The following is a 27,316-nucleotide window of genomic DNA, read 5'->3' as shown; positions in this document are numbered from 1 at the left end:
TAACTTGTAACTCAACATCAATCATTTATTAATGCATAAAAATATGTTAAATGTGATGTGATAGTCGTATAAATGTTATATTTATGAGAATTTATAAATGTTTAATAAAATTAATAAACATCTAAACAATCGTGTTTTACTTGACCACAATCATTCTTTTACAACTATCTTAAAATGCACTTTGTCTGATTGTTTGAAGGGGCTCTTATTGGCGTCCTTCTAAATGTATCCAGAAGGGCACCTAATAATTGCACTCATGCGATACTTTTTTGTAGTAACTTGGCGTGGTACAACTTCTCAATAGTGACGGCGCTTTTCCGAGGAGTTTTGGTTATCGTATACGACTGTTTTCGACGTAGTGGGGATTCTCAGAAGCGCCCCCAAATTCAAAAAATATTGGCAGGGAAGAGCCTTTTTATATTTTGTGAAACACCAAGCGCAACTAGCTTCTTATAATTTATATAAATAAAAACGAAAAAGACGTGCTGAAAACATAGTTATTATGCTTAAATCTGTGAAAGGTATATTGGTGAACAATTTTCGACTTCCAAATGGAATAAAGTGATAGTTTTTCTGATATTTTTCCAGACACGCTGCCTCCATCAGGAATAAACACTGATAAACGTTGTAGCATCAACTGAATATAGCAGAATTGCAACTTTTAAATCAACATAATTCCTTTTTAAGACCTTATGTTCAATATGTTATTATTCTTATAAATGTATTTATAAAATGTTATACCTGGAATAATTTATAAGTTTTTATTCAAATTAATAAACATCTAAACAATCATATTTTACTTGACCACTATGATTCTTTTACATCTATAGGGCTGTTTTCTTTTAGCACTGGATACCCTAAAGGTGAGTACTATGTTCGACTTTTTTTTCACCAAAACACTAAATTAAAAGTGCAAATATATTTATGAAGCCTATTATATTTTGATCGAGTCTTGCCAAATAATGGATGGAAAATATCCAAGGAATTGTTTGCAAATAATTTTATATTTCTAAATTAATTAGTTAAAAAAAATTAACCATGAAAACAAGCTGGTTTTCAGCTTGAAAAGTGAACATAGTACTCAGCTTAATGCGCTTTACAGACTATCAGTTATTCCGGACGGAATGTCGGTGTTTGTAAAGAATCTTACAGTGTGTCGGATCGATACGACTTGTCGGCGATGACTAAATAATCGGTAAATGTGTTATCGACCCCATAAACATGCAGCAGTATCGATTATGGATTCGGACTTAACTTATAATGTGCACAATATATGGGATATGTTCGACACGAGCACTGTCGTCGGGAATAACTGATAGTCTGTAAAGCCCATAAGCCGTGAAGAACTAAAAGAAAACAGAGTACTCGTTTATCCAGGACATCAACAAAAATATGCAACACTGTCGTCAGCGGTTTAAAAACAATCACAGAAAAGAAGTGAAATCTTGCATTTTTAATGTATGAAATGCTCCAATTAGTAATAAATATTTACTGCTGCGAATATTTATGACACTGTGCCACTTTGAATTTTATGATTTTCGATAAATTAGTCACAATAAATTGCTATTGTGAGTCGATGAAGCGTCACTTTATCAAAATACAATCTGGCAACATCGGCGCGACTGGCACTGATGAGATGTTCTTGGTAGAACACCATTGCAACGATGTTCTGGATAGCACATACAAATGTTGCATCCAGTGTAAAAAGACAACAGCCCTTATATTAAAATGCACTTTCTCTAATAATTTGAAGGGGTCGTTCTAAATTTATCTAAAAAGGCACCTAATAATTGCACTCATGCGATGCTTTTTTGTAGTAACTTGGCACGGTACAACTTCTCAATAGTGACAGCGCTTTTCCGTGACGGCGCTTCCGAAAAGCACCGTCAAATTCAAAAACTGTTGGCAGGGTGTTCGTTTCCATCCATATTTCTAATTATTAAAAATAAAGCTATTTTCAACAATAAAAGCCTGGTTATTAATTAGTCTTGGGCAAAATCGTTCCATAGTGATTCGGACTAGTCGTTACTTTAGTACAAAGGAACAGTCCCTCAAATCGTTCCTTTTCGTTCCAGCTTTTTATATTTGTCATCACTATCATCTACTAAAGGCAGAGATGACATTGTTTACTTTGTGCAACGAAGTTCGTGGTCAGATGAAAGATACAAAAAAATATTAAAAATTCAGTTTATAGAAATATAGGAAGAAAAAATAATGAATGGAAAATTTAAAGAAGTTACTAAACTCATTGCAAGAAATTAAGATTTTTTTGTATTGTGAAGAGCCTGAAATGGAACTAATAATTCTATTGAATAGCAGCATACCAATCAATGATTTAATATACATACGCGCCAAAATGAATAAATTGTCATATCCCTGCCAACATTTTTTGAATTTGGGGGCGCTTCTGAGAATCCCCACTACGTCGAAAACAGTCGTATACGATATCCAAAACTCCTTGGAAAAGCGCCGTCACTATTGAGAAGTTGTACCACGCCAAGTTACTACAAAAAAGTATCGCATGAGTGCAATTATTAGGTGCCCTTCTGGATACATTTAGAAGGAGGCCAATAAGAGCCCCTTCAAACAATCAGACAAAGTTAATTTTAAGATAGTTGTAAAAGAATCAATGTGGTCAAGTAAAACACGATTTTTTAGATGTTTATTAATTTTATTAAACATTTATAAATTCTCATAAATATAACATTTATACGACTATCACATCACATTTAACATATTTTTATGCATTAATAAAAGATTGATGTTGAGTTACAAGTTGCATGTTGTAGCGTCTATCAGCCAGTGCCTTTATTCCCTATTGAGGCAGCGTGTCTGGAAAAATATTTGAAAAACTATCACTTTATTCCATTTGGAAAGTCAAAAATTGTTCACCAATATACCTTTCACAATTTTAAGCGAAATAACTAACTAATGTTTTCAGCACTTCATTATCATTATCATTTTCATTTAAATAAATTATAAGAAGCTAGTTGTGCTTGGTGTTTCACAAAATATAAAATGGCTCTTGTAACAATAGTGATGGCAAAATACTTTCATGCGAATAGTGATGGAAAAATACTATCACAGTTGGCGATTGTTGCAGTGTCACTTACGAGTCTGTGGTAACGTGGAGGATGAAATGGAACTTTGAAATGCTGGCAGGGATAGATCAAACAAAAGTCAAAAACTCAAATTGCGATCCATGGAACTATGGAGCGTAATGCGCTTTACAGACTATCAGTTATTCCGGACGACAGTGCCGAACATATCCCATATATTGTGCACATTATAAGTTAAGTCCGAAGGCATAATCGATACTGCTGCATGTTTATGGGATCGATAACACATTTACCGATTATATAGTCATCGCCGACAAGTCGTATCGATCCGACACACTGTAAGATTCTTTACAAACACCGACATTCCGTCCGGAATAACTGATAGTCTGTAAAGCCAGTGTTGCCAATTTGGTGCTTTTAGCACCAAATTTAGTGCTTTTTGATTTCTAAAAAGCACCAAATTGCCTTTTTGGTGCCTTTTCAAAAAAAGCACCAACTTGGTGCTTTCTGGCATTTTCATTTAGTGCTTTTGGTGCTTTTTTTATTTTGAACAGTATTAAGTTTAATTGATACAAAAATTTTGATTAGACTTTCAAGAGCCGAAGAAACTCAAATTTATTGCCAAATATAGAATTTGATTGTTATGAAGTTGGTATTGATTATTTATACCCTTCACACCCAGAAAAAAGTGCCTTCGAAACTAAAGGTGAGTATTAAGTTCGAGTTTAGCCGCTAAAAACATGATTTTTTCACGATTACTTTTCTTTAATAATCCATTTTAAGGAATACAAACTTTGTGAAAATTTGCTTTGGGCTATTTCCCATCAAGTTATAATAAAATCTGCAACATATATGTATAATTTTATTCCTTTTTTTACTGATTAAGTTTTCACTTTAGTGAAAAAACTCGAACTTAATACCCACCTTAAAGGAAAAATTTTTCATCAATATAGTTTATCCATTTTATTTCCATTAAGGTAAATTTTTGTGAGAAATAATAAAATTTACTCGTTTCAATAAAAAAATCCTAAACTGTAAGCAGTTAGGAATAGTTCATTAACTAGAACAAGGCATGGAATTTTACTCATACTATTTTCTTCGCTGGGTATAAGAATTTACTACTGAACAAGAAAATTTTATTCACCGATAACAAAGCATTCGTAAAAATAAACAAAAACCGAACTAAAACCAAGTTTCCTCAAAATTAGTAAAATTTCTTATAAAATGATAATTGCGACTTCCTTTATAATAGAAAGTTTTTCATACATACGAACAACACTTGGCATAGAAAAATATTTTAGTTCATTCGTACTAAGAAGTATGCAATCCTTTCACAACTTAAGGAAACACACTTGTTAGAATATAGGAAATTTTCCTATATTTTTATTGTCTACCTGTAATCGATACCTGTCATCGTTTGTGTTTGCGCGTGGGTGTAATCGATATGTTTGCGCGTGGGTTGTTTTTTTAGTTGGAATCGCGTTGTTGTGGTAAAATAATATAATAAATAACAAATAAAACATATAAAATATTTATTATTTTAAATTAGTGAGAAAAATTTTCTTTTTTTGAAAATAAATCTATCAATGTTTGTGATGGTATATAAAGAAAGAAAACACCAGCAGAATAACAACCCTTTCATGTGTCTTCATATTGGAATCTTCAATTATCAGGTAATATTCAGTGACGCTAACCTTTTGTCACAAAAATGGTTTATGATTTTTTATATTTGTAGGTATTGAAATTGTAAAAGGAGGACAAAATCGTTAGGCAGCAACTTATTAAAAGTGAAAAGTACAAAAGAAGAAAAAGTGCGGTTTACAGTTGATAATTTCACATGGAAATTGGAAATAGTGGAATAATAAACTAATATTTCAATAACAGTCGATGCCGTTGATTCTTAATAAATGTATTCAATATATTAATAAAACATGTCTTTTATTGAAGATAAAATTGCTTATATAAATAAATAAAATTGTATTTAAAAACGAAGGTAAGCAGTTCTAATTATGAAGTAAAAGTTTTACCACAAATATGTAAGATTTGTCCAAATGAATGAAAAAAGTTCAATAAAATCATTCCATATATGAATTCAATTCAGTTAAATTTTTTTCATTCTGTAGGATAGTGGTACATAAATATAGGAAAACGTTAACTAATATATGGAATCCATTATACCTAATTTCTACGAAAATCACATCGTTCAAACAAATAAAAATGTCTTTGGCGCTATACGAAGTTCAACTTTTTTCACAATGAGTTCATTTTAACTTAAAGAAGGGGTCACTTTTTTCTGGGTGCACCACTACTGTGGTACAGGGTATAATAAGTTTGTGCATTTGTATGTAACGCCAAGAAGGAAAAGTCTGAGACCCATCGTTTAGTATACCGATCGTCATAGAATTAAATTCTGAGTCGATTTAGCGATGTCCGTCTGTCTGTCTGTCCGTCTGTCTGTCTGTTGATGTATTTTTGTGTGCAAAGTACAGCTCGCAGTTTTAGTCCGATTGTCCTAAAATTTGGTATAGGGTCCTGTTTCGGCTCAAAGACGATCCCTATTGATTTTGGAAAAAATCGGTTCAGATTTAGATATAGCTGCCATATATATATTTCACCGATCTGGTCATAATTGGCGTGTATATCAACCGATCTTCCTCAAATTCCGTACATCCCAATATTTTATGAGTCTCGAAAAACTTGCAAAATACCATCCAAATCGGTTCAGATTTAGATATAGCTCCCATATATAGCTTTTGCCCGATTTACACTCCTTTGTCCACAGAGGCCAATTTTTTGTTCCGATTTAGTTGAAATTTTGCACAGGGAGTAGAATTAGCATTATAGCTATGCGTGTCAAATTTGGTGGAAATCGGTTCAGATTTAGATATAGCTCCCATATATAGCTTTCGCCCAATTTACACTCATATGACCACAGAGGCCAATCTTTTACTCCGATTTAATTGAAATTTTGCACAGGGAGTAGAATGAGCATTGTAGCTATGCGTGCCAAATTTGGTTGAAATCGGTTCAAATTTAGATATAGCTCCCATATATAGCTTTCGCCCGATTTACACTCATATGACCACAGAGGCTAATTTTTTACTCCGATTTAGTTGAAATTTTGCACAGGGAGTAGAATTAGCATTGTTGCTATGCGTGCCAAATTTGGTTGAAATCGGTTCAGATTTAGATATAGCTCCCATATATATGTTTTTCTGATTTTGACAAAAATGGTCAAAATACCAACATTTTCCTTGTAAAATCGCCACTGCTTAGTCGAATAGTTGAAAAAATGACCCTAATTTTCTTAAACTTCTAATGCATATATATCGAGCGATAAATCATAAATAAACTTTTGCGAAATTTCCTTAAAATTGCTTCAGATTTATATGTTTCCCATAGTTTTTTACTAACATTGTGTTCCACCCTAGTGCATTAGCCGACTTAAATTTTAAGTCTATAGATTTTGTAGAAGTCTATCAAATTCTGTCCAGATCGAGTGATATTTAAATGTATGTATTTGGGACAAACCTTTATATATAGCCCCCAAAACATTTGACAGATGTGATATGGTATCGAAAATTTAGATCTACAAAGTGGTGCAGGGTATAATATAGTCGGCCCCGCCCGACTTTAGACTTTCCTTACTTGTTTTTAATTAATATTGTTATTTAGGGTATTCTGTAGGAAGGTCGAGCGATGAGTGTCGAATTTTTGAATTTGGTAAAGATGTCATTAAAAACGTTTGTATTAAATTCACAAAAGCACGCATATATTATATATTAATATTTGGAAAGTCGAAAAACATCACTGATCAAAATTTCCGAGTTTTGCCGCTAAAGTGAAAACTATATCAGAAAAAAGGCATAAAATTATGCATATTTGCTGCAAATTTTATTATAACTTGATGGGGAAACAATTTTCACAAAGTTAGTATACCTTAAAATAAATTATTAAAGAAAAGTAATTGTGAAAAAATGATTATTTTAGGAGCTAAACTCGATCTTAATACCCACCTTAACTTCTTAAAATTCAATTCACAAAAGTTCTTTAATACATCTTCGGAAGTTTTTTTTCTTTTTTTTTTTTTAAGAGCATTTAATTTTCGATTTTGTGGTGGAAGGTGGTATTTTAGAATTTATAATATATTTTTGGTGCTTTTTGGCCTTGGGGAGTTGGCAACACTGTGTAAAGCGCATAAGTTGAACATAACCTAAATGACAAAAGGGACGATGAGGACGAAAGAGATGGAACTAGTGACAATCGTTCCTTTTAGTGAACCGTTCATTGGAACTAGTTCGTTCCGGAACGACACAAAACTACTGGTTATGCATCTAAAAATGTAGCGTAGCCGTAATATAACAGCAACGTATGATTTTTTTGCGATTAGCCAACTTGAAAAAAACGTACCAACAAACTATCAAGAACTGGCAGAAAAAAAATTGTTTTTTACGTTTAAAATGAATTTCACGAAAAATATTAATTTCTCATCGTCCATTTTAACCGAAAACAACACTATACTACATTTTTAATGTAATGTCAAGGCATATTAAAGAGGTAAAGTCATGCAATCAGGTGACTAATATCGACATTCATCTTGTCAAAGGCTTTGTTTACGTTTCGTATTCAACAATGTTGATGTTTTATATATGCATTCAACAATACAACAACACAAACACAACAACACTACACATACAAACAAAACTTGAGTGATCTGCCATTTTAGTTTGACATTATTAATATCATGGGGGGGTACACACGCTTGCTCGTGACTTTACCTTTAATTAATATGCCTTGATGTAATGTATTTTCACGCTAATCGCATTTTTCATTGATGACTCTTGTTTCTTGATTTTTTTTCTTGATCTGCTGATACGACACGCAAATTTTTGTTTTTTTTTTCTAAATCTTACGACACGCTTACGTTGTGCAAATGTTGGGTAATCGTTTTTATGGGCTGTCGTATATCAAAAACAAACAGCTCACACGCCACGCTACGCCTACGACCCGTTTTCGGATCCATAACCAGGCCTTAAAACTGAACATGGTAGCGGCCCTTCAAATACATTGACATTTGTTATTTTTTCTACCTCCTTGATGTACCATGGAATTTACCGTGTAAAAGAGAACCGTTTAAAACCCGGTTCAACCACAAACTAGAACTGATTAACTTTACTTTGGTTCCATTGTCAGTCATATGGGAACAATATACTGTCTTTTTTATTTACATTGAAATATGATAAGCAGAAAATTATATTCGCAATAAATATACAAAATCAATAGCGAACCTCAAAAGTAACAGAACTTGCAGTCAAAGGAAACTTGATGAAAACGAATATAAAGTGACGAAAAGTTAATGCATCAAACATGAGTAATAATAGTAATTCTAACAACAATACACGAAGTGTTTACAATAGTGCAAGAAATCCTGAAATGGCAATGCTTTTGGATCAAACAGTACATGGACGAGATGATACCACTATAAACATCGAAAATGATATGCCGAGCACAAGCCAACAAAGACATCCAAATCTGCATTTGAATATTAGAAGAGAAAGTATCCCTACTCGAATTGCAATGGAATCAAACTCTACTTCTCCCGTAGGGGCTGTTGGAGGAATTATTAATAGTAGTATAGATGGCGGTATTGGAGGCGGCAATCCAAACATTGACGAAAGGCAACGTATACGAAGTTTATTTTCCATGTTACGTGAAGCTCGACAGCAACTGCATCGTCAACAGTCCTCGTCGGGCACAGGTGCGGCGGTAAGGGATCATCGTCTTAGTGGAGGAGAGAGATCCAATGATGGATCACAACCTAGAACATGGAGAGAGAATTTGTATGAAGTCTTAGCTCTCCGATCAATTTTCACGCCTACATCGGGTAATATTCGTTATAATACATTGTCTACAAACGATAGCAGTATAGCTGAAGATCACATTCATTTTTTGCTAAATTCAAATTCCCTAGATCAAGATATTCAAAACCAGCATCATCGAAATAGTCAAATTGACACCGGTGTGGAAGCACTATCTAACAGTACCTCAGGCTTAAGGCTGTCGAGACAAAGCTCTCGTATGGATAATTCATCATTGCCGGGTTCACCAGTAGCAGCAACAACTGCTGCCGGAGAACCGCAAGAAACTGAACCCGGTAGTCGGCGACAAAGTAATGGCGGAAATTCCGCTGGTGCTTCCAATGGTGGTCGCTTGCCCCGTCAAGCGTCCGTGGCAGGAAGTACAGCAGCACCCACAATTGAGATGGATGATCCCGATACAAATGCCATGGGAGAAATGGTTGTCAAGATTGTTGCACATTTTGTCCGTTATTTGCCATTTATTTGTATATTACTGGTAAAGTTTGTACATGATCATTTATTGGGTATATTGGATTTGATTGTACTACAAGGCGTAATGTTTCAAGTTAATAAGTCACTGAAAGAACAAGTTGCCAAATTAAATCAAAAATCATATGCAGCTCTTACACGTGATACTCTAATGGTTATATGCATAGTAACGTATCGTTTTATAGTGGCCACCTCAACGCCCGATCCATTTGGTTTGCTCATTAACCCTCCCGGAGAGAAGATAACATTGGATTTGCATTTTACACATGCCACTGCAGATCCATTACATTTGAATCAAATTTTTTCCCAACATGATGGTGATAAAATATCATCATCTGATCCTACTAAAAGTCCCATGGATGAAAGCACAAATTCCTTGACAAAATCTGTCTCATTGGGTGTTTTACTTTACTATGTCGCTGTCAATGATTTGGTGTTAAAGTTGTTAACACAATTAGTGAAAATAGTCATTACAATGTTGCCTACAAAAACTATACGCCAAAAATCCAGGGTGAGTATACATATCTTAGTATTAATTTTAGCAAATAATATATGGGCGTCATAAAAACATAAGCATGTAATAATACATTCTTCATTCAGTCTTTCTATATGTATTATATAGACTTGCAACAAGGTTAAGTCCACACCAGGGAATTGAGATGAGATTTTTTAGTGGAACCGCAAATATATAGTTAAAGAGGATTGGAATTGGAAACAGAGTCAATTGGCCTTAATAACTTATTGATATTTTGCACTTTTTAAAGTTTATATAAATCGATCTTGATCTTGAACATTTATTCCAATTTTCGAAGCATATCTCTCGACCACCACTTTTTCTGGTTATGTTGAAAATAAAAAGAATACCCTGCGGTCACCCCCTCTTCCACATGCAGTAAAAACAAAGATCTGGAATTTATATTGGCGCAGGAGGTGGTGCTAAATATTTATTGAAACTTCCACTTATCCATATTTGTTTATTTATTTATTTGTTTGTTTATTTATTCATTCAATATAATACAAAGGCCTAGTGGCCCATATAGTGTATTACAAAGTAATAGATCATAACCATAGGCTACAGAAAAAAACTTTAAAATTAAAATCCTTACAACTAAATAAATACACATCACAACCAGTTTCCCAAATCTAATACACTGAAATAATAATTCAAGTTGTCCAAAAAAATTACAAATAACTAGTATCCATATCCAGTAATTGATGCATCTTAGTTTGACCAATGATTTTCTTCTTTATGGTACCCTGCTTGTTCTATTGTATCTCATGTTGATTTCTAGATAGAGAAGATCTTGATCTTGAAATTTTTCTGGAAGGCTGGTTTTATACACCGGCTGACCCAGCGGGTCCAATTCATTGGTTATTAGATGCCACCCCAGAATTTCGCTACCTAACGCAAAATTGTCTACATCTGTTTCGCCACGAAAGTAAATTTGTTAAATTGTCTAAGTAAAATGTAGGAACGATTACAGAATTCAGTTTCGGGGGTCTGGAACATGGATGCAATAAATATATTGAAAAATTAGTGCCGAAATGTCTAAAACAAGTTAAGATCGTCTGAAAGTTGACCCGTTTTTAATTTTAACACATATGTATTTTTTAGCAAAAGTTCATTTTCATTAATCCCGTATTAATTACAAACTTATATTTATTTGTTAATATCAAAAAACTATATAACCTAAAATTAAATTTAAATACGTGAAACATTTTTTTCTTTTATTTAGGCTCGTTTATATGCTTTAGTGGAATATACCTCGCATTTTTACAGAGCTCTAGCTCCCATGAGACAATGGCTAACATATTTATTTGAATCGTATACAGGTTTGGAAATTGTAAGATTTTTATAAATATCCTACAAATGAACATTCATTCTAAGAAAGCAAATGTTTACTTTTAGATATCCGGTATACTTTTTTCATCATTTTATTTAGGAGCAAAAGGGTTTGAATTTGTTGAACGAGGTAAATCATTGAAAAAAGCTTTAGTTAATTTCATTCGTAATATGGTACGTACCCTTAAAATATAAACTTCATATACAATTAAAATACAATTATTTACATATTTTGTTATTTTCAAACATAGGACTATGATCGGAAACCAACGAAAGATGAGCTAGATGCAGCAGGTACTGTATGTCCAATATGTCATGATGCCTATACAACTCCGGTTGTATTGGAATGTGGTCATATATTCTGTGATGATTGCGTGAATACCTGGTTTAAACGTGAACAAACCTGTCCCATGTGTCGGGCGAAAGTAAGTGAAGATCCAACCTGGCAGGATGGAGCTACGACATTTTTCTATCAAATGTTCTAAGTGATTTTAAAATTAGTAGTCCTTTAGTTATTATTCATATGGATAGCAATATATTTACGCTTTAGGTTTAAAGTTCTTTGAGAAAAAATACATATTTAACTTTTTGTTTCGTTACCACTATTATTACTAGGAGAATAAATAATAAGACACATTCCTTATGTACGTATATTTAATATCATATTAAAAATGAATGCAAATGTTTCGGAAGTCTAAAGTTAAAAACAATAGTTATCAAAAATATCACTTAATGATTTAGACAGGGTTTTATTTAATGGGGCTTTGATTTATATGTAGCGTCCTCTTTGATAATTGTTTACGAATAGTTCAAAGATAAATAGTACTTCTTCATTTGAAGAAGGTTAGGTTAAATTGGCAACCCGATTAGATTCAGGCTCACTTAGGCTATTCAGTTCATTGAAGTAATTAATTAGAATATGAAAATTACTTCATAGCAAACCCGTTAGTTCCAAACAGGATTTCGCGAGGATGCTAAATCGTCTATCATGGTCAAAATGTCAGTAGAATAGCGTCTGGAACAAAAGATATATTATGCAAATAATACACAAAGGGTATCCCTGGGCAACACGTTATGAATAATGAAGCAAAGATTTTCATGACTGACTATACCGAGTCATACAAACCTTCCTTTTCATCAAGATCTCTTGAGTCAATGCAAAACTATTACTGTTTGCTACTTTCCAACAATCATCTTTTTAAATATCCTGAGAATCAGCTTACTATATTTTTGCAACGAGTGGTGGATTCTCGATGCAAATAACCCAATGTATTTTATACCCCAAACCTAGATTAAATTTTTGGTTGTTTCAACCAAATTAAAACCTGGTTTAGTGTCGTCGAGCATAAGAAACAGTGTTTGCTATTTCAACAAACAGCGACTGCTATCAGCAGACTTTTCGGCTGTATTGTTTGGATATGTTGACTAAAAAATACAGACAAAATGATATAAAATTTCCTTAGGGAAAAGTAATTTTTTTATTCAGTTTCTACTTTTTCTTCTTATTGTTTCATTATATTTCTATGTTCGTTTTAATTTTCCCAAAGTGTTGTCTTCAAAAAATGCACCATCGCCTTTCGTTGCCTCCTTATTGATAGTTTTATGTCGCTCTTTACTGACAATCTCTTCCAAAACCTCTCCGTCACCCTTAATTAGACGAGTTCGACCAGTGCATGGATCAACTTCTCTTCTTATTCTACTTTGTCGTTTTTGGTACTCTTCCGGGGTTTCTGGAGCGTGTGACTTATTGCTTATAAGACTTAAAGGAATGGCAAAATCTCCTTCAGCATCCTCTACAGGTTTTTCTTTCAATTTTTTTCTGTCTTTCTTAGGTTTGGAATGTTTTTTAACTTTCTTCGATTTCTTTTCTTTGTGTTTTTTCTTTGATTTCTTCTCCGATTTGTGTTTGCCCATTTTAATCTTGTCCGCCCCGTACAACAAATATAGATAACAAAATAGATTTGGGAACAGCTGACTTAGTAGGCTACATACATAATTGCCATTTATCCTCAAAAAAGACACGGGATTCCAAAGTGTGGGATAATTAAACTTATGATAACACTAGAATTAATTTTTTAATGTTAAAATTAGATAATAATTCAATTAAGGGAAAACTTACGGTCGGAATAAAATTGAACAAGGTATTTTTATACTATGTTCACGCTATTCACGTTCACACTAATCAACCATAAATATCTAGTGTTCAGACTGGTCAAATGTAAAAATGTCGTCCATTTGCGGATTTGGTAGCTGTTTTGTTCTGTATACAAACGGAAAAAGCAAACATTAGAATATGTTTTAGTTTGCACTAGATATTATTATTATTATTATCACGTAAAATGAACCGTTGAGCTTTAGGTTTCTTTTAACATAAGTTTAGATTGGAGCAAACAATTGAGTTCCATTCATTTTTTGTCGACATAAAGACATCAAATATGTGAAAACACAAACAAATCTAAATGTGTTCACCCGTATAATTTACCACACGGTTGCAAAAAGCGAGATTTTAATACTAAAACCACAGCAGTGCATGATAGTATAGTGGATTTTATAAAAGATTTTGTTGAACTCATGAATTGAAATAACTTATTTTAATTAAAATAAATAATTAAAGGAAAGAAAACGCGAAAATTGAATTTTTAACGCGATAATGCGAACTTAATACTAGACTTTTCAGTGGTGAGACTCGTAACGACAGTATTGTACTAAAGTACTAAACTTTGTGGTGTGAACGGTTTATTATGCTTGTATATAATAATCGATTACTAAATCACTTGTTGTGTCTCCAACATCGATTGCTGAAAGGGACTGAAAGTAGAAAATCGGGTATCGGCTAGCATCGAAATCGATTTCCCATTCATTGCAGGTAACGACGCGGATTAAACTATTATTTTTTGGAAAATATTTGAGGACGAGTTAAACACAGATTTTATGTGATAAACGTTACTGGCTGTGAATGCCAAAGAATTTTGTTAAATATTTGTGTAATTATTCAAGAAATAACGTTTTAAGCCACGTCATTTCGCCATTGATACACTGCAACTACAGCTCGATATAAAAATTGTTTCAATGTAATTTTTTCCTTCACCAACTATTGTTTCGCTGCAAAGACGTTGTAAGTCTTAAGAACAAAAAAGTTCATTTAATAGTGGTAGAAATTAAGTTATTTTCGGCTAAAAAATTAAAGAGTTCATATCCTATTTCCTAAAATAAGAAGTGTTAACATTTATGGTGGTGGTCAGCAAAGAATTGATGAATGGAATCAATGAAAAAGACGCCTTTGTTAATGAAAAGGGTTGCCAAATCTTCCATAATTTTCGTGATAAAATCCAAGCATTTAACAATTCACTCCAATTGCCAGGTAGAAATTTTTTTTTTGACCAGATAATCTAAAAATTTTCATTTTTCTTTGTTCTTTGGCCCGTCTCCATTGAAATTGAATTGCTGTTATCCACAGAATAAAGGAGAAAAGTGCAAAAATTTGCATTAAATGCAACCCTACAATGGCCGGTTTTTTGCAATTTCCATTGGCTCTGCTGTTTTGCTGCTTTCCGTTTTGATACTTGTTCACACACGGGTTGTTGGTTGCTTTGCAATAGTAGTTGGTAGTTTATAATAATAGAGAATGCGTTAGAAGAGTGTGACTATAGTGTACCGGTTTTCATAAGTATTTTTGCAACTCTTCCATCAGCCATCTTCGACGTCGTCGTCTTTATAAAGTTTGTCAAACGGAGACAGTCATTTGTAGTGAATTTTGTTCTTGTGTAAATTGTTAATCTTTTTCTATTAATAAAAAAAAATACTTTCGAAGCAAACATCATATTGTACAAATATCATTTCGCTTAATGCAATGAACGTGCTGTCCCACACTAGTTTTTTAAAGCAATATTTATGTAAGTAAACATTCGTGGAAAACATTTTTACACAAAAGAGCAACACCAAGCAAAGGAAGAAGCAAAAAAGTGAAACGGACCACAGTGGACGTTTTCAGAGGCGCGTTTAAACATTTGTGTCTTCCTTTTGTGTGCTTGTCATGTACTACTGACAAGCACACAAACTGTGTTTGAGTGTGTGTGTGTACAAAGCGCCAACTAAAGAAAGCCATTAAATCTAGGGATTGAAATTGAACAAAAAAATAGCGACATTTCAATATTTGAGAGAATTCTTCACTTGCATATTACATTCAGAAACCTTATAGTCCAATTGTATCAAACCCTTGCAAAGATAGTATATCGATCTTTATACATGCTTGAGTATGTGTGTGAGATTTGTTTTAGCTGGCTGTGACCCCTTTTTTGCAAGCGTTGTTGGGCTTAGTTCCCGAAGTTTTAAGTTCTATACATACCACTTTTGCTTTTTCTGTGCATGTTCCAAGTTCATGACCTTCTATACAACATCCACTCCGATGGAAGAACAATGTGGCCTTGATATTTAGGTAGGGAGGAATTGCATTGGTATGATCAAGCCGTAGAATTAAATGTTATGTGATATAAATTAATGATGTCCACAAAAAATTGCTAATTATTTGTATTGCATGAATTTTTAGTGAAGAATTTTATCCACTCATATATTGTATGCGTTGTTTCTACTTGCAAATTTGAATTTGTAATAAAGACTTTTGGTGGGTGAAAATAAACTTTTCTATATAATAAGGAAGGGAATGTTTTTCTAACACAGCCTCTTGGTAACCAAATACAATTCACGTAGTTCTTTTATTCATCTATTTGAAGTTATGAGATCTCGTGCAAGAGGTATAACGGACGTTTTATATTAAAAATGGAAAAGAAATGGATTCTAGGCAATGTAATAAATAGGGTTTCAGAAGTAATGAAACATTTGCATTTTCTGAAATAGTGTTGATCGATCATACCCATGTGGTTTTGAAAACAAATCATTAGTTAATTTGATCCCTAATTTTTATACCCTGCGCCACAATGTGAAACAGGATATTATAAGTTAGTCCATATGTTTGCAATATCCAGAAGGAGAAGATATTAACACATGGTGTCTTTGGCAAAAATGCTCAGGGTCGAGTCGATCTAGACATGTCCGTCTCTCTGTGAAGGCATTTTTGTAATCAAACTCTATGTACCAGTTTTGATCCAATCAACTTTAGCACAAGTATCTATTTTGGTTCAGTTTAGAACTCTATTGATTTTGGAAGAAATCGGTTCAGATTTAGATATAGCTCCCATATACAGTGATGTTCAAAACATTGGCAACCACACCGCCTTTTGAAAATAAACTGAAATTATAATGAAAATAAAAATATTAAAACTACGACTTTAATGCAACTTTTTTTGCTTGTTAGGTAAATTTTAGAGTCGAGGGGAACTACCGATAAAGACTTTTTGATAATATATAAAATTATTTAAAAATAGAAGTTAACCCCTGTTCAAAACATTTGCAACTAATTTTAAGTGTCTTTTGTAACTTAACGATGAGTGTTAATATTTGATACTACAGTCAGGCTGTTTGATTACTTCTTGCGACTGGTTACTATTAAATGGTCAATGATATCCTACAGTTCAGGTTCAAATAGAGATCACACGCCTTTTGCAAAAATGTATACCCAATTTTTCGTTTTACAATTTTCCAAGGGATATTTAACGACGTTTACATTAGGCGACTGAGCAGACCAGTCAAGAACACGCAATTTTCCATCGATAATCCATTGTTATAGGTCATTATAACTATTCCAGGTAAAAGATATAAAATATAATGCCATTAAAGAAAATATTACAGCTACGACTCTCTGGTCATTACCAACAAGAGAATGTCAAAGATCATGGTGGGCATTGAAGTCTCCTAGCATAATTCGGTTTTGCCCACACTCACAGAAAAAAATTTCACGAAAATTTTACCAATTAAAATCTTAATTGAGTTTTAAAAAATATTCAATTAAAAATTTAATTGTTTCAACAAATTTTTTAATTGAAATAAAAATCAATCACACAAATTAATAGTATCAATTAAATATTTAATTGGATCAATTAATTTTTTAATTGACTGTCAATTAATTTTTTAATTAATCCTATTATTTCTGTGATTGAAGACATTTCAATTAAAAAATTAATTGGATCAATTAATTTCGTGATTGAATCAGAAAAAAATTTTTTTGTGTGCTGCAACCTCTAAATGACTAAGACTATAGACTATAAACTGGAGCACATATCTCGGTAGCCCCATACATTCCATGTAGGAGTCGCTAGCACAGGCGAGCAGTGTTGCCAGTATTGGGCAAAAATATCCCAAATGTGGGATATTTTTTCGTGAATGGGGATGAAACTTTTGAATTGGGCACTTGGGGATTTGTTGGGGAATTTCAATAAATTTCGGGAATTTTTGTGGAGGTGTTCTCGAAATCCGTTAAGTATAATAAATCAGGTTTACAATTAGTTATTTGGAGTCCCAAGCGCTAATTTATAATTTTACTCAGCAAGGTTAAGACATTTTTCTACAATTGTTGTTGTAGCCCTTTGGAGCCCTTTCGAGTTTTTCGAGAAATAAGCATACTCCAAATGGGGGTTTGCAGTCTTTGGATAGGGTTGAAAACCCTTTATCCGCCCCGGGCCGTAGACCCGACTGCAACGATTGTGAAATCATTTCGTGAGTATCGAGCCTAAACATGCACTGCTATCGGTATTCATCACTGATTTGGGCAACATATTCCATAAATATAGAAATGATGAAGATGGTTTACCTTCATATGTATCTACCACCCAATTTTGCTGATTGAGTACCCATAAGTAAATGTTTGTCCATAAATATATGGCCACGAACTTTCATTTTTCGAACATTTGGAAGATAGTCGCCTGTCTCCTGATGCAGTTGACAATAAATTTTATACTTTTTTCAATTTTTAAATCATTACCAATAATCCACCGCAGAGCATATTTGTTTACATTTTCCATAAAAACTTGTTAAAAATATATTGAGGAATTTTGATTTAAACTGGGGATTTTTGGGGACGAAAGCGTCATAATTTGGGGAGAAGAGTCAGAAAAATGCTGGCAACACTGCAGACGAGACAGATCTATACTGCACGGAAAGGTGTAATATGAAAACCAGGCTACTAACCCCTCATCAAGTGCGATCGTTACGTATCACATTGTATCCATCAAAATACCGCAAGCTACAGTTTTGATTCAGCTTAGTCTCTTAGATCGCCGCGGCCCTCATTCTCTTCCGATTTTTGAAGTCTCCAATCTTACTAATCTTACCTCGGAATCCATAGCATATAAATTGCAAAAATGATGAGTTCCTGGAACAATAATATAGTATCAATTAATTCGAATTCATTCATTCATAGATCATTGATGGTTGGGGTATAATTATTGTGTACAAATGGATTGCCAAGAAGGAAACTAATTTTATACTTTAAAAAAATATAAAATGAAAAATTTCGAACACAAAAAAATATTTACTTCCTCCCCAACCAAATGACAAACTAATTTTTTTTCACATTTTTTTTGCTATTTTTTTTTGGAAGAATATCTAGAATTTTTAGTTTTTTGTGTGTGCTTTTATGGTACGTGGTATCTATTTCTGCCAAATGGGCAATATTTTTGCTTATAATGTCACCAAACCCGTGAGAAAGTAACACATAATTCTTCGACGAAATTTTAAACAAAAAGTATATTTTTGTTCTTAACGATATGCCAATATATTCGATAAAAAATTTTGTGGGCGAATTATAAATTCATACATTAGAAATAATTCTTTTCATTTTAGAGATTCATTTGATTTGAAAATTTATTCGATAAAGGAATTTTGTGGGCAAATTATAAATTCATACATTGGAAAGAATACCTGTGATTTTAGAGATTCATTTGATTTGAAAAATGTTTCATTTGATTTGGAAAATGTTTCATTTGGTTTGAAAAAGGATTCATTTGATTTGAAAAAAGGTTTCTTTCTGGCTATATTGAGAGGAAAGTTAAAATCCATTTTTCTACCCTAAAATTCATAGTAAATGTGATAATGGCTCCATTTCGATGGTTGATGCTACCGTAAGGGATTTAAATTTGATTTACGGGTCATGTAATACAGGCTATGCTTTATATCTGTTGTTATTACCATTATTTTGCATAATATTTAAAGAATTAATATTTTTTTATTTTCAGTAAACCGAAAGTCCAAGAGAGCCTGACCTATTTCAAATAAAGAAAAACAAACTCGTATATCTATTATTTAATGATATAATTATTTTGTAAGTAAATTTTGATCAAAGCAAATGAATATAAATATCTACAGCAAAGAGTGACTGACATTGTCAGAGAGAGAGATAGCGAAATTTCGCGATTACATTTGGTAAAAACGAAATAACCAAATAAACTTATTTTCTCCAAGAGAATATATGAAGCATTAGTTATGCTTTTAAAAGACCCATAAAAACCAATTATAAAACTTGAAACACTCCATAGAGCTGTAGATTACATGCCTATAATAAACCCGATTGTACGACACTGTCTGCACAAGGTATCCGAAAAGACGACTAAGCTTGCACGTCTATCTGCCAACTGTAGTTGCAAAAATAAAATTTATGCTAAATCCCCTTGAAGAAGACCGTAAAATATTAACCACAACGTGGTGAGAAAAAGCAAACTTTAGAGAATTCTTTATACCTTCGTGGACTTGAAGAGCTCGCATCATAATAATTCGAATAATTCGAAAAATATATACTCACATATAGAAAAATATATCAAACATACTAAACAAAAGCATACCATAGTCTTCACTCAGCAATTGCCGTCTTCATTTTTTCCAAAAGAGGTTGTATTGTAGGCTCCACTCGCCTACAAACTGGAGCTAAACAGTCGCAGGTTTAAGCCGCTGTAATATCATCTATACTTCTATTTTTTTTTATATACATGTATATATTTAAATGTGTCCTATAGATGTGTGTACGTGAGTGTTCGTTATTAAGCGGCAAATTATTCCCCTATCGTCTGTAATTTCAAATAAGCACCTTGGGTAATAAGGGAAGACTTATAAAGAGAGCAACAGACGATCAATAAAAGAGGAGCAATATCAATCATCATAATTTATTAATTCTATATACCTACATAATAATTTTACAAAAACAAAAAAAATTACCATAATTTCTATTGTGAATCAGCAATCATACGTCAACAAAAACAACTATATGTTAAACTACTTTATCCATAGCTCCTAAAGAAATCAAAGGCTGCTCCTGTCCCTTAGGAAATCAAATATGGACAAGAGTTATCAACTGTACTAAAACCAACACCAATCCAATCACATCAACAACAAGAAGACCAGCTCAGGGGAACCCTTAAAACGAAAAGTTGTAAAGCTTCAGCAAAATATTTAGGATAGAACCAAACTAAAAAGGAAACAAATTTACGAAAACAGTAAAATAAGGACATTGAATAACTACAGACAACACCAGCAACATTAAATAAAAAAATATAGAAAATATAACGAACGCCATATAGTCGTTTTTTAGATAGTGTAGCAAAAATCCGTTATCAAAATTGAAGCCATCCATCTATTATACAACAACCATCATCATACCTTGCTAATAGACAAATAAAACTTCAGGCATTACACAAATCCAAGATATTAACACAACATGGACGAATCACAGCCGAAAACATTGTATGTTGGGAATTTGGACACATCTGTATCAGAGGACTTATTAGTTGCACTATTTAGTCAAATGGGTTCGGTGAAGAGTTGTAAAATTATCAGAGAACCTGGTAATGATCCCTATGCTTTTATCGAATATGCCACCTATCAATCAGCCACCACAGCTCTAACAGCCATGAATAAACGCTTATTTCTCGATAAAGAAATTAAGGTGAACATATAAAAAATTATCATTCAAATGCTTCCTACCTATAATTACTTTTATTTTTTATTTAGGTTAATTGGGCCACTAGTCCTGGTAATCAGCCTAAAACAGATATTAGCTCCCATCATCATATCTTCGTCGGGGATTTGAGTCCTGAAATTGAAACTGAAACCTTGCGTGAAGCATTTGCTCCCTTTGGAGAGATCTCTAACTGCCGTATTGTACGTGATCCACAGACTATGAAATCCAGGGGTTATGCCTTTGTATCTTTTGTTAAAAAAGCTGAAGCTGAAAACGCCATACAAGCAATGAATGGCCAGTGGATAGGTTCACGTTCAATACGTACCAATTGGTCAACAAGAAAGATGGCTCCTCCACGTGAAAATAGTAAAGCAAACACAGGCGGAGGCGGCGGTGGAGGTCTGAAAACAAATTCACGACAGACATTTGAAGAAGTATATAATCAGTCCAGTCCAATGAACACTACAGTATACTGCGGTGGTTTCCCGCCTAATGTGATTACCGATGACCTTATGCACAAGCATTTCATGCAATTCGGTCCCATACAAGATGTACGCGTTTTTAAAGACAAAGGTTATGCCTTCATTAAATTTGTTACAAAAGAATCAGCCGCACGTGCTATCGAGCATACACACAATTCGGAAGTGCATGGTAGTAATGTGAAATGTTTCTGGGGCAAAGAGAATGGTGGCATCAATCCTGCAGTAGTAGTAAATGATAATCCTATGAACAATATGGCAGCTGTATCGGCAGGAGCAGCAGCGGCGGCTGCTGCAGCCGCTGCAGCAGGAGCCATGATGGGTCCAGGCGGTATGCCAACAACACAACAGCAAGCAGCCGCCGCAGCAGCAGCCGCGAATGCCGCTGCAGCTGCTGGTGGTACGATACCAGGTCAAATGATGACGCAACAACAACTTGCCGCAGCTGCTGCAGCAGTTCAATATCCCTATGCAGCAGCGTATCAGCAAATGAGTTATTGGTATCCACCAACCGTAAGTACAAACCATAGTAATTTGTTAATATTAATAATAAAAAAATAATGTATGATTTCCAATGATGTAACGATGGTTTATTTTCTGATGATATTGATTTTTTAGCAAGCAGATAAAAATATTCAGGGTTATTCACACAAAAACAAGAAAACCAAATGACCTAAACTCAGATCTTTTTGTACCGTTTACATTTGTAGTTGATAAATTTTTCATTGTGAATTCCCAAATAGTTACAATTTCAGATACATTTTGAGTTCTCATAGAAAGGCTATAGAATAGGGTGTCCGAAACCTGCACCGGTTAAACGGATTCAGTTACACAAATAGAAACCGGATAGTGCAAAAATTTGGTATTTAATCGCGAAATCCTGGTTTTGACCATCGGTGAATTTCATTTCATTTTCATTTTCATTTATTATCGTACAAAGTGATACAAAAGTCAATAAATAGACCTAAAATCCTGCATCACACAAAATTGTAATAAAATATAAACTTCAACAATGGTATATATATAAAAAAAAACTAGATAAAATCTTTAAGACAATGGTGTAGTAAATAGAAATAATAATAAAAAAAAAATATTTATAAATAGTAAAAATACTAAATGTTAAATATATATTAAGATATAGTAAATATCTCATATTAAGCGTTGAAAAAATGGCTCCCCAGCCAAAGGACTTGCAAATGTGTATTTAGAGTTATGGAACACCCGTTGATAATGCGTTAACAATGATTATATTCGTGGTAAAGAAAGCTCCAAAAACCTAGCTCTAAAAGTATTAATAGGAAAATTAAAACTACGAAGGTTTAAAGGTAGTCTATTCCATATACGAGCAACGCGGACAATGAAGGAACGTTCACATATAGAATGCGATTTCAATGAAATTTCTATCTACTTGGTCATATGTTTCTTCTGAAAATAGAACTTTTTGTAGAGGTACCCACTATGAGGAACAACTTACTCCTTACAACACGTTTTCACAAAGTGGCTAAAAATAATCTATTACTACACGACCCCTCTACACGACAATATATATCATCAGTAAGCTCGTATTTTCATAAAAAATAAACGGAAATGTCGAGAGCATTTTAATCACATTCAATATTTCTACCGCAGTACAGTATGAAACATTGAATTGTTAATTTCTTCTTCTTATGAGTTTTTAAAACTGGTTTTCATTAATTATAATTCGGTTTTAACCGGTTTTGTGCAAAACAAAAGAAAAAACAAAAACATGGTTTTAAAAAATTTGGTATCTTCAGATAAACCGAAAACCGAATTTTCAAAAATACCGGTTAATTGAACACTCTGCTATGGACGTTACCTAAAATCCAACAGATTTATTATTATTGTTAAAAAGCAAAATGTTTTTGGTTTGGTGAAACTGTCTGCTGGTTCAAGCATCGTTGGCAGTTTTTTTTTGTTTTTTGAGAGAACTCTCCAAAGTATATCCAAATGAAAAATTCGTATAAATTTTTTATGTAAAAGTTGCCACTTTATTTTCGATTCCATTTCAATTTATTTATTACAAAGAAAAATATCAAAATATTTTCAATTAAAAAGTTAATTTAAGCTGCGAACTTGAAAAATTGAAGCTAAAAAATTGATTGATACGATTAACTTTTTAATTAAACTAGAAACATTAAGTCAATGATTGAAAAGTTTAAATATTTAATTAATTGGTATAATTAACTTTTTTTATTGTTAAATTTTTTAACTGATTTAATTAAAAAGTTTAACTACATAATTAATTGAATCAATTAAAAAAACTGAGTTTTCCCCTCGACATCAATTAAATTTTTGATTGAATCATTCAAAAAAATAATTGATTTTTCAAATCAACATCAATCAAAGTTTTAATTGCAACAATTAAAAAATTAATTGAAATTTTGAAATCAAGTCAATTAATTTTTTAATAAAATATTTGTTTGTATGTCCAATTAAAACTGTGATTGAAGACATTTCAAGTAAAAAAAATTGGATAAATTAATTTCGTGATTGAATCAATTTTTTTTTTGTGTAAGGCAATACGATAAGCCAAATGAGGCGTATAATATTGTACTGTTACTGACATAAATCTGAAATGTCACTTTTTAAGTCAGTTTTATCAAATTATCAACCGTAACCCTGTTTAATTTACCGGATACTCGAATATATCGAATCCAATGTTTTGACTATCGTCGAAAAATATGCCTAATGTGTGCACATAAATATGCGAAATTTAAGTGTTCAAAAAATATTAGAAATTTTCTAAAGTTTTTACCAATACAGCAAAACCTCTCAAATGTGGACACTCTGAAAATGGGACACTTCTCAAAAGTGGACAATTGTCGTGAGACGCTTGCTATATTACCAGATTAAAATTAACCTCTCATAACTGGACACCTCACACATGTGGACAAAAATTAGGCGACCGTGGGTGGCCATTTCTGAGAAGAGGTTTCACTGTATTTCATTTGTAAAAATAATTTTTCACATGGCGTGCTTTCTATTTCTTATCTTTTTAGGGCTACCCAGCAGCTCAAATGCAAACGCAATATATGCAACAAGGCTATTATCCTTATGCCTATGCCACAAGTGCGCAACAGGCGGGAGGAATGAGTAAGTTTTCTCAAATTCTCGGCAAATCAAATTTATCATTTACTAACGTATAAAATAATACTCTTTTTGTACAGCTACTGGCTATCGAATGGTTCAGCCAAATGTGGCTTGGGGTGTACCGGGAACAGTTGTACCAGGTGTTACGGCAGCGGCAGCTACGGCCGCAGCAGCTAACGGTTCGCTGGCGCCACAAATGATGTATAGTGCCGCATTGCCACAATATCAAACCCAATGAAGCTACTAAACCAGCATGTTTTGTAAACAAATTTGTTAGTTCCAAACAAAACAATAGAGAGAAGAGATTTATAGGGAGTGCTGCTACAATTTGTGGCATACAAAATGTTTTTTGTGGACTGTTGCTGCTGCTAATGAACGAACAAGTGTGATGTGTAAAAAAAAAATGAAAACAACTAAGACATATAGCAAAAACTATAAAGCGAGAACAAAATAATAATGGAGAGGAGTAGTCGCGACCACAATAAGCGCAATACATTTTCATGATACCACACAACTGATTTTGCCGATGCGCTCCTTCAAACATATTTGTTTTAACAATTTGAACACAGAAACATGCAACATACAACTTTCCCTCCCCCTTACACACACATTGCAACAATCCGCCCGCCCACTTACAATATAACAATTGACATCAGACTTCTATTTGTGTGTGGATGTGTATGGGCGCGATTGTGGGCGCATTAGAATTGATCAACTCAGCCAACAATCAATATATAAATATATATATTCTTATATATGTATTATATATTTATAAGTGTGAGTGAGTGCGTGAAATATGCAAAATCACTAACACAAATCTCTCGCTATATTCCTTGATTGTTAGCGAATAATACATTACAGTACAGACATTATCCTTCTCTACCGCCCGTCCATATCAACAGACATCTAACACAAATTAACATAAAAAAGAAAAACTTTCTAAATATCAAGATATGCATTATATAGAGCAGACAAACTGGCAGACAAACACAGATGATTTGGATAGACTTGTTGTTACATACTTTCCACAAATTCATATTGAGATACATCTCGTCCTCGCTTAATGGGGAAAAGAGTCGTTTTAGTTATGGAAACAATTGGAATGCTTATTAACTAAACTAAACACAGAATAATAGATCTATTTGCCAGTGATCCCAATCAAAATACACTTCATCCAAATACAAATACCCCCCTACCACATACAACCACTATTCGCATCGAGTGGAATAGTGGAAAATGTCTTCGTATATCTTGTAATATTCGCTTACAAACATAAAACAAACCATAGAAGTTAGGTCGTTGTTAATTAAATTATATTTAAAATAAAACAAGAATAATTATAATATAATATTAATAATAATAAAAACAAACAAAAATATTATAAAACAAATTTGCAAAGAAAACTTTATTGTAAACAAAAGAAAGAATTTCAAGTGATTGACTATGAGGAGAAAATTAACAAATTCTATCACTTCGTCCTTTGCCCCTCCTCTCCTCCCAAAAAGAAAAATTGTCGTTATCATCTCATTTCTTTGCTTAGCAAACGAGAAAAAAGAAAAATACAACAAAACAGTTTATTAGTCATTAAAGCAAAACATAAAATATTTTTTCTACAACAAAAATAAAAATAAAAAACAAATGAAACATTTAATATTTATGTATCGAAGAAGAGGAAAAACAAAACTAAACACTTCAATTTGTGTGAGGCAACCAAAACACCAAGAAATGAAGAGAAATTCAAGAGAATAAATACAACACATACCACATATAAATGAAAAAAGAAAAAACAATTAAAATTAAGAAACTACTCAAAAAAAAAAAGGAAAACGTTAGCAACGTCGTAAAAAACTTGAATGACTGGGATTTTAATCTCTTAAAAACTAAAATCCAAAAAAAAAACCATACATATATAAATTTATTGTTGAAATAATGATGATAATTTATTTTATTAAAACAATCTTAGGATGAAGTTAGAAAGAAACCACAAAACCGAGAGAAAAGCGATGATACAAAATCGATGCAAACTCACTAATCCATAAAATAAAGAAAAACAAACAAAAAACCAATCTCTATATATATAAGAAACGCCATTTTTAGCGTTAAAAAATCTGAAAAAATTGAAATAGAAAAAAAACAATAAAAAACGAAAAAATGAATGCGTTTTATGTAAAAAAGAACAAAAACTAAATAAAAAATCAATGAAAACGTAAATACTCCCATATTGTTTTCAATTTCTCTTTTGTCCCTTTTATTCAAGGATTCATTTGTTAGAAATGGTAGTGGTAAAAAAAAATAATTTGTGATAGTTTTGAAATACGAGCGTTATTTGTATTGTTTACAGCAACTTGAAAGATTCACCTCAAATGGAATTAAATTTTTCATGCGATTACAACTTTCGACGTAAATAAACTCAACAATAGTGCATCGACAAGCTTAACTCAATTTTTTTTTGGCGATGAAGCTCCGTCATGAACCAGTGTTTATCGATGGTATGTATGGTGAATTAACTGAGATTGTAGTTTACTCCCAAATAAATTTCATGAAGGTCGTCCAAAATCAGTTGTTGCGGAAACCATTGATGCTTCAACTGATATTGGTCGAAAGACATTCTGTCAAATAGAAATGATTCTAAATCA

The 27,316-nt window shown here is 32.8% G+C and overlaps 3 protein-coding genes and 2 long non-coding RNA genes across 10 annotated transcripts; 3 read left to right on the top strand and 2 right to left on the bottom strand.

The window, feature by feature from the left end:
• Positions 1-2,650: 2,650 nt before the first annotated feature.
• Positions 2,651-2,996, bottom strand: LOC142219566 (uncharacterized). Its single transcript, XR_012717635.1, has 2 exons — positions 2,901-2,996; positions 2,651-2,832 (listed from the first exon to the last, which is right to left on the bottom strand). It is a non-coding gene; the product is annotated as an uncharacterized LOC142219566 (long non-coding RNA).
• Positions 2,997-4,503: 1,507 nt separating this feature from the next.
• On the top strand, positions 4,504-4,989 carry LOC142219565 (uncharacterized). The gene is made up of 2 exons (XR_012717634.1): positions 4,504-4,732; positions 4,795-4,989. It is a non-coding gene; the product is annotated as an uncharacterized LOC142219565 (long non-coding RNA).
• A 3,238-nt stretch (positions 4,990-8,227) lies between these two features.
• On the top strand, positions 8,228-11,892 carry LOC142230795 (uncharacterized). Of its 2 annotated transcripts, XM_075301480.1 has the most exons (5): positions 8,228-8,943; positions 9,031-9,917; positions 11,143-11,250; positions 11,316-11,423; positions 11,501-11,892. In XM_075301480.1, the coding sequence occupies exons 1-5, from the start codon at positions 8,427-8,429 to the stop codon at positions 11,732-11,734; spliced, it is 1,854 nt and encodes a 617-aa protein (XP_075157595.1). In that variant the 5' UTR covers positions 8,228-8,426; the 3' UTR covers positions 11,735-11,892. The 2 variants fall into 2 exon arrangements, with proteins under 2 accessions (XP_075157595.1, XP_075157556.1); XM_075301441.1 differs by having other exon boundaries at positions 8,228-9,917.
• An 806-nt stretch (positions 11,893-12,698) lies between these two features.
• LOC142231080 (ADP-ribosylation factor-like protein 6-interacting protein 4) lies at positions 12,699-13,224 on the bottom strand. The gene has a single exon (XM_075301723.1). The coding sequence runs from the start codon at positions 13,161-13,163 to the stop codon at positions 12,771-12,773; it is 393 nt and encodes a 130-aa protein (XP_075157838.1). The 5' UTR covers positions 13,164-13,224; the 3' UTR covers positions 12,699-12,770.
• Positions 13,225-14,106: 882 nt separating this feature from the next.
• Positions 14,107-26,891, top strand: Rox8 (TIA1 cytotoxic granule associated RNA binding protein Rox8). Of its 5 annotated transcripts, none has more exons than XM_075301622.1 (6): positions 14,107-14,364; positions 19,376-19,461; positions 20,817-21,075; positions 21,141-22,082; positions 24,590-24,683; positions 24,758-26,891. In XM_075301622.1, the coding sequence occupies exons 3-6, from the start codon at positions 20,848-20,850 to the stop codon at positions 24,916-24,918; spliced, it is 1,425 nt and encodes a 474-aa protein (XP_075157737.1). In that variant the 5' UTR covers positions 14,107-14,364; positions 19,376-19,461; positions 20,817-20,847; the 3' UTR covers positions 24,919-26,891. The 5 variants fall into 5 exon arrangements, with proteins under 5 accessions (XP_075157737.1, XP_075157644.1, XP_075157706.1 ...); XM_075301529.1 differs by having other exon boundaries at positions 14,108-14,364; positions 20,421-21,075; XM_075301657.1 differs by lacking the exon at positions 14,107-14,364 and adding an exon at positions 14,959-15,142.
• The last annotated feature ends 425 nt before the right edge of the window (positions 26,892-27,316 follow it).

Source organism: Haematobia irritans, chromosome 1 (genome assembly GCF_050003625.1).
Source record: "Haematobia irritans isolate KBUSLIRL chromosome 1, ASM5000362v1, whole genome shotgun sequence".
Classification (NCBI taxonomy): domain Eukaryota; kingdom Metazoa; phylum Arthropoda; class Insecta; order Diptera; family Muscidae; genus Haematobia; species Haematobia irritans.
The sequence above is the reverse complement of the archived record's forward strand: the minus strand, read 5'-3'. Positions and strand labels throughout refer to the sequence as shown.